At 34.6% G+C, this 7706-nt stretch overlaps 1 protein-coding gene across 1 annotated transcript in view; it reads left to right on the forward strand.

Moving 5' to 3' along the window:
* LOC106678268 (cuticle protein 76-like) overlaps positions 1 to 3521 on the forward strand; it is a 3675-nt gene extending 154 nt beyond the window's left edge. Inside the window, exon 2 of the mRNA XM_014416686.1 lies at positions 2886 to 3521. Coding sequence (XP_014272172.1) covers positions 2886 to 3389 — 504 coding nt within the window. The 3' untranslated portion in view covers positions 3390 to 3521. The remainder of the gene's footprint in view (positions 1 to 2885) is intronic.
* Positions 3522 to 7706: the final 4185 nt, after the last annotated feature.

Here is a 7706-nt window from a genome sequence, read left to right on the forward strand (position 1 = left end):
ATACATATTAGTTAAGTAGCTTAACACCAGAACTATCCACCAGTCAAGGAGATCTACTCGAATTAGTCCAAAATTTAAAACTACAACTTGAAAAGAAGGAATTAAATTCATCACAAATTTCAATAATTGTTTTATTTTTTTTCTCAAGTTCGTTTTGATCTGAAATAGAACACCTATAGGGTTTTTTGTTTTTTTTTAGATATACTAGTATTTATTTTCTAACAATTTTATGTAAGCGTCGTGACTACTTCAGATATTTCTAAGCTACCTAATTAATTAAAAACCGTATCAGAGGTTATTTTGTTATAACATAATGTGTTACCTTTACTTAAACGTGGGGATAGGTTAGAGCCTAAAGCTTCTTTACATATATATATACAATATGCACATACATAAACTTCCTAAGATCAACCCCCAATTTTATAAATATACATTTTATTGTTTTCAGTAAAAACAAATTTTAAAAGCATCCTTTAATCCTTTTATAATTTTTATTTTGTTTATAAATTCTTTTTTTTATTATTTTGACATTCCTTGCATATTGAACACATTTTGACGTTTTAAGGCCTGTTTCTTAACTCTTGAGAAACAATCTAATTGGTTCATCGTTGTATATTTTTTTAAAAAATAGAAAAAAATATTTGTAAATATCAATTATTTACGCTTTTATTAATATTATTAACTGCAATAGATTAATATATCAACGATTTATTTAGTCTTAGGATATTTATGTAATTATTATTTGTTCATGACAAGTAAAATAATAAGAATAAAAATTTAATTCGAATTTTATTACTATCGAACATATTCGTATTTGACTCATTTTTAATATTTTTGGTTTAAAAAAAATAAATGAGCTTAATACTTAATAAGTGAACAAATAGATTGAAGCATGCCATCACATGCCACATTTAATCGAAATTTAAAATTTGCGCCTATTCTTCTAAATTTGGTATGAATATTAAAATATATTTTTTTATGTAGATATAATATCGATGTTTCAAATTATTTATAAATTATTATTAAAATAATTCAGTACCTCAAACAACCTAGGAAGGGTTAGGAGTTCAGTATTTTATAAAGAAGTACTGTTACAGTTGCGGAAGATTTTATCCAAATGAAAGGTATCCAATTTTTCCAAGAGGCTGAGTTTACCTCCTAGGGCTCTCGAACCCACAGGGTTGACTTACGGATTTAGTAACAGAATAAACAATTATCTACCTGGGATTCGAACCTGGGTCTTTGGAATTAGTATTCCAGTGCCTTACCACTGAGTTATCTTACTCCCTAAAATATTTGAATATAAAACAATAAATTTATAAGGGGATATCTTTTTTATAAAATCAAAAGAAACGAATTTTTCACTTTCTTTAAAAAATAATACCATCAAATACCAAAATAAAGCAAACAAGAAGAATATTTTCTTTCTTTCACTTATTGGCAAGAAGAGAGAAAATAAGAGATAGCTCGTGAACAAATAAGTTCATAGAGAAATAATACTAATTATGCGCTAACAATGCTGTAATATCCAATAATAACGGAGACCCCGAGATGAAGTGGGTGGGGCTTGGGCTACATTACAACACTACCTTTTCCTAATAATCGACTCTCATGTCCTCTTTTAGCTATCGATCCTTTTAAAGACTAATCGATACATAAAGTTCATCACTAACTTTTATGGGAACGAGTTAAATCCAAGCAACACCTTTCTAATTATCAGTTATGTTAATCGATTTTTAATAATTTAAGTAGAGTGGATCTTCAACATTGGAAATCTTGATTGAGCGAAATGTATAAATCCGAACGAAAAATAGCAGAAGCATGTCAACAAATCTGTATGTACCGAATTAAAAATGCAAAGAGGTAAAAATAATTTACTTTTATGCAAGGAAAAGTAACCTCTATGTAGCGAAATGATCTCTATATATAACCTATCTACGTTCTCATCTCTGTAAATGGAATGACTTGTCAAGACATGAATTTTCGAGCAATTGCGAAAAGATTCTCTTCTTCTCAACCGTATTCAGTCAGTTTCGTTTTTAATTTCATAAAAACTTAGAACGTGTCTTAGGGTTACGAAGCCATTCAAACGAAAATGGTTTACTTTAAACGTTGTGAAACATAAAATAATAATAAAGTTTATCTAAATATTTTTGTAGATAATTTCAATGGATAAGTAATGTATTTTGAATTACAACACTTAATAAGTATCCTTTTTTCTAGTGTTTAAAAAATAATGATGTATTGTAAATACAAAAATATATTTTTTTGTTTTATGATCCCCTTCTTGGTCATTTCTGACATACGGGGGGAGAGAGGTTATCTACAGGTGACCAGCCTATTCTAACCACGGTAGGGACCCAAGTTTTTCTTTTTGTTGGACCGCCACTTAATGATAAAAGTCAACGCCGCTGGCTGGATTCGAACCGGCGCCGCCTGCAGATCCCTGACTAGTAAACCTTAACCATCTCAGTTCGGACGGCCCTAAATAATACACATCTAAGCACGAAATTATGTATTCCTTTTCCTCGATATTTTCTCAATTGGAGCCGTTTAACGTACTACCCCAAAGTTAGTAAACCTGTTCCGAATAGTTCTGATTGATGGCACAATCTAAGAAAACGTGATAATTAATTATAAGCAGAGATATATTAATCGTTAGTCATAAATGTGCTGAATTCCATCCAACACAATAAACAAGAATTTTTGGCAATCCAAAGCTGAATATAAATATGGATTAGCAATTCAAACATGAATACAACTAACATAAATACAACAATTCAGTTTGACGTAACCAATATTGTGACAAACTCTTGAGATATGTGAGACAACTGAAGTTCCATTATGCTTTTGATATATTTCTGATGTTGTTGCTTGTCCTCTAGTTCTTGATCCTCGCCGCCGCAGTCGCCTGCGCCAACGCCGGCTACCTGGGAGCCCCCCTGGCCACCACCTACGCCGCCCCCGCCTACGCTGCCTACGGACACGCCGCCGTCGCCCCAGCAGCCATCACCTCCCAGTCCGCCAACATCCTGAGGAGCTACGGTAACCTCGGCCAGGTGTCCACCTACAGCAAGACCATCGACACCCCATACAGCAGCGTCACCAAGTCCGACGTCAGGGTCTCCAACCCCGGAGTGAGGACCCTCGCCCCCGCCGCTTACGCTCCAGCTTATGCCGCCAGGGCATACGCTCCAGCTGTCGCCAGCTACGCCGCCGCTCCAGCAGTCGCCACCTACGCCGCCGCTCCAGCAATCTCTGCCTACCATGCACCAGCCCTCGCCGCCCCAGCCGTCGCCGCCCACGGTCTCCTCGGAGTCGCTTACTCCGCTGCCCCCGCTGTCGCTCACGTCTCCTACGACAGCCCAATCGTCCACTACGCAATCTAAGTCCTTCACCTCATCAACAATAATCTCATCCGTCATCCATTCCTCTTACAGAGGCCGCGTTCATCTTTAGTATGATAATTAAATTATTATCTTATTTATTACAATAGACTGCAATAAAACTTGTATAGCGCATCCTTTGGTTATGCTTAATGTTCATGAGAACCTTTTTCCTTGCCATAATGTAATTACAATTTTTTCAATATCATCAACATGTAAAAATGTTGAACTGTAAGTTGGTTGTTAATGTATTTCATTTCAACTTCCATGACCATTTACCTGTAGTAAATAAAAATACAATTTTGGTTCAATTCGTGTCAATTTGGTGACAAAAAAAGTTGTTTGTCTCTTACAGTCCAGAACAGTTGAACTGAAGAATTAAAATAAATCTCAACAAAACCAATCATATCACCTTAACAATCCATTGCATCCTGTCCAAAAAATCCATTAGTATTCCCCAGTCAAACAGTTCTGTTACTGAAGATTTCCTAAGGATATACGACGACAATCCTCACGCAAAACAAAAACTAGAAAAATCATATACTTTATTATTATTGTCATGGATTACAAGAATTCACGAAACCCCCTTATAAGACCCATATCTAATCCTCACTAACAAGTTGCACCTAATATAGGAGAAACTTGATTGTTTTAATTATAAGACGGAACCAGATCAGATGGCTAGGTCATACTCGGGGAACGGAATTCCTCAACTTCACCTTCCTGGTCTCAGTCTGGGTCAACTTCCTCTTCTTCCAGTGGCTGCCCATGTCGCGTGTCATCAGGTTTCAGGGACACCTGGGTATTGCTATTGGGCCTGTTGACAATCCTGTGTATTATTAAGGTGTTTCCTCATCTGTCCCATCAGGTCTGAAACCCTGGTCAGAGTATCCTTCTTCGAAGCTTTTAGCGTCCCCGGATATGAAAACATCTGTATTAAGTTTGTCACATTACCAGAGGCCCCTGAGAAAATTAGATTGGCTAACCTTTAAGTGTCAATTCACAAAATGACAGGTTGTGATGAGAGACCAGAATCAAATTAACCAGGTGCAGGCCCTTTCTGGGCATGTCAAACTTTTTTTACACATCCTCGGCCCTGAGGAGGGGGACGCCTGCCTGGGAGTCTTCGGTCATCGATAACTAATGAGAAAAGAGATTCTAAAACAAGGTAAGCCCTAAAAATGGAAGAGGGAGAAAAATAGTAGGGTAACAAGGCCAGAAAAGAGGCAGTGCAGGAGCAGACGGACACACGCAACAGGAAGGCTTAGACGGGTAAGGACCACAGTCAGGAGGCAGACTTAGAAGATGCACTTCGACCAGACGAAGTCGTGAGAAGGGCCACGAGACCTGGACATCCCTTATGAACGACACCTACGGCACTACATCCCACAGCTATAAGTATAAAATTAACCAATAAGTAATCATGTAATAATCTATATTTTATGGCAACCTTTATCTGAATCATTTGAACCATTTTAATCATAACAACAAATTGTTAATAAATACTTTGTTTCTTTATGTAGTTTATATACTATTATATAACCCAATATACCACTCTTTATTATACTATATAATTAATGGTAACAACATTTTATAAATATAAAGGTATTTAATTGGTAAACACACAAACAGCCCCTTTAGAAAAGAACCCAATCATAATAATAGTTTTTTAGGACTCAATATATAATTAATTAATTAACTTATTTTTGGATAATGGCCTTCAGGGATTATCCTGACATCCCGATTAAATCTCCACAGCGTACATAGCAGTATATTCTTTCGGAAGCTTTGCATCTTTCACCAGAATCCTCCGTTTCCTATCAGGATCTGTGAGACCCATTACTCTGGAAGTATCCTGTTTGTCTTCAATGTTTTAATGGCAGTGGTAAAGAACTTAAATATAGCATCATTATTACTCAAACGCCTACTCGTAGACCTAACCTGTGAAAGACCTGATAGTGGAAGAAGAGGTAGAGAACATTTTGGAAATGAAGAAAATTTGAAAAAGGCACATACTTGCCCGGGATCGGACAGAGTGGAAGAAGGTTGTAAAAGAGGCCCAAACCTTATGTTAGAACATGACGTATGTTAGAGGGAATAGAGTTCCAGTGATATGCAGCTGAGGTAAAAAATCATTTATCAAACGCAGCAGTTGTGTGCTGTGGAGTGTAGATGCCAGATAAACAGGAACTGGTAGTACGGGGGTTGGACTGAGTGCCAAAATTGAATTACATTGTAGATTTAAAAATAACTCGAAAGTATTTATTTGAGATTGTGTATAGCGAAAAAACATTCCATTCTGACCAACACAGACCTCCCGGCGTGAGTAGTGGAGTGCCTAAAATGGTCTAATGAGAGAGGTTGGAAGAGGTTAGTACAAGAGTACAAGAGGTTCAAGGTAGTTATTTCACCCCAATTTTCGATTACTTTGATGAAAACTATGTATAATTACTAGTCAATACTGATGAGTCTACCAAGTATAAGTAGTGGGAATAAAAAATGGCGTCTGTTTCAAAAAATTAATTTTTCATTCGGAGCTCTATATCTTAAAAACTATCAACAACACTAGAAAATCTAAGAGAACATTGTTTAAAGGAGAGTAAATTTTCTGAAATATGAGCCCTTAAAGAGCTATTTACGTTAAATAGTTTTCGAGATATAGCTTTCTAAAAAGCAACATTTCATAAAAATGTTGTATGGGACGTACTGAAAGATCAGTACTCCAGTAAATAGCGAATTTATTTTAAAAAATCTATATCTCAAAAACCATTTGACGTACAGATGTCAATTAGCACTCGAATGAAAGCTAGTTTACAGACATATGTGCGCCTTATGGATCTAGAGATATATTTTTTCAAATATCCAACATTTTATACGGACAACTATAAATCAACATTTTGTGAGTTTATTTTGTCAAATATCATTAAAACTACTACTCCTACAAAGATAAACATAATAAACTATTTTGTAGTAAATTTAACTAGCTTTAATTTGAGCGCTGGCAGACATCTATAAGTCCAATGGATTCTGAAATAAAGTTTTTCATAAATCAAACTTATTGTCGGAAGAACTATAAATCTATTTATTTTAGCAAATATCATGAAAACTACTATTCCTACGAAGATAAATGTCATAAACTTATTTATAGTCCATTAAACTAGCTTTAATTTGAGTGCTAATAGACATCTATACGTCTAATAGTTCCTGAGAGATAGATTTCTCAAAATAAATTAGCTAACTACTAATCTATCAGAACATTTTTAAGAAATTTTGCTGTTTAAAAAGCTATATCTCGAGAATTATTGGACGTAAATAGCTCTTTTAGGGCTAATATTTCAGCAAATTTACTCTTCTTTAAATAATTTTCTCTTAGATTTTCTAGTGTTGTTGATAGTTTTTAAGATATTGAGCTCAGAATGAAAAATTAATGTTTTTTTAAGGTTTTGAAACAGTCACCATTTTTTATTTCCCCTACCTATACTTGGCAGACTCATCAGTTTTAACTAGTAATTATACATAGTTTTCATTAAAGTAATCAAAAATTGGGGTGAGACAACTGCCTTTTTTTCTTCCCGGCTCTTGTACTAATACTTTAACCTGTATTCTTCTCGTGTGCAGATATCAGTCGTTCTCCAGCCTGGATTTTAGGTGCAAGGAATCTTCCAGAAGAGCGTACACAAATTAATATTATTTCCAATTCTTGTTTAAGTTATTTATTGTAGGGAGATAGTCCGGGTCATGGTGAATAAAGGTTCCAAAATTAAGACCAAGGTACCAGAGTTAAATAAAAAGAAGATACAAACATTGTAAGAATTAACAGTATATTGAAATAAATATACAGAGAAAATACAAAAATACGTAAAAAATGTTTGATTTATAAAATTATAACAGAAACAATAATAATTTAAGGAAGTATCCATATAAGTGGATTGGAAACTAGTTACTAATAAATACAGCCAGGTGTGATAGAATTCTTAATACAGAACTAGAGTAATACATTGTACAAAAATATTGGTTAGAAATAGTTGTAGATTTGTAAAGAACTAAGTGTAAAAGGTAAACAGATAGGTGAAGTAACTGGCAAAGGTGAGGGAAATATACAGAAAATTAATTCCTCATTTTTGGCACAATTACTTCACCTATATGTTACTATTAACTAGTTTCTGGTTCACCTATATGCATACTTACTTAAATTATTATATCTTTTATCCTCTCTTTGAATCTATGTGTTAGTCTTATTCTCGTTAAATGTGTCTATTTGTTTGTTTTTGGTAAACTGATCTACTGCTGTGACTATGAATGATGGTCTGATCTCACATT

The sequence above is a fragment of the Halyomorpha halys genome, unplaced genomic scaffold (genome assembly GCF_000696795.3).
Source record: "Halyomorpha halys isolate HHAL.00 unplaced genomic scaffold, Hhal_1.1 Scaffold131.1, whole genome shotgun sequence".
NCBI lineage: Eukaryota > Metazoa > Arthropoda > Insecta > Hemiptera > Pentatomidae > Halyomorpha > Halyomorpha halys.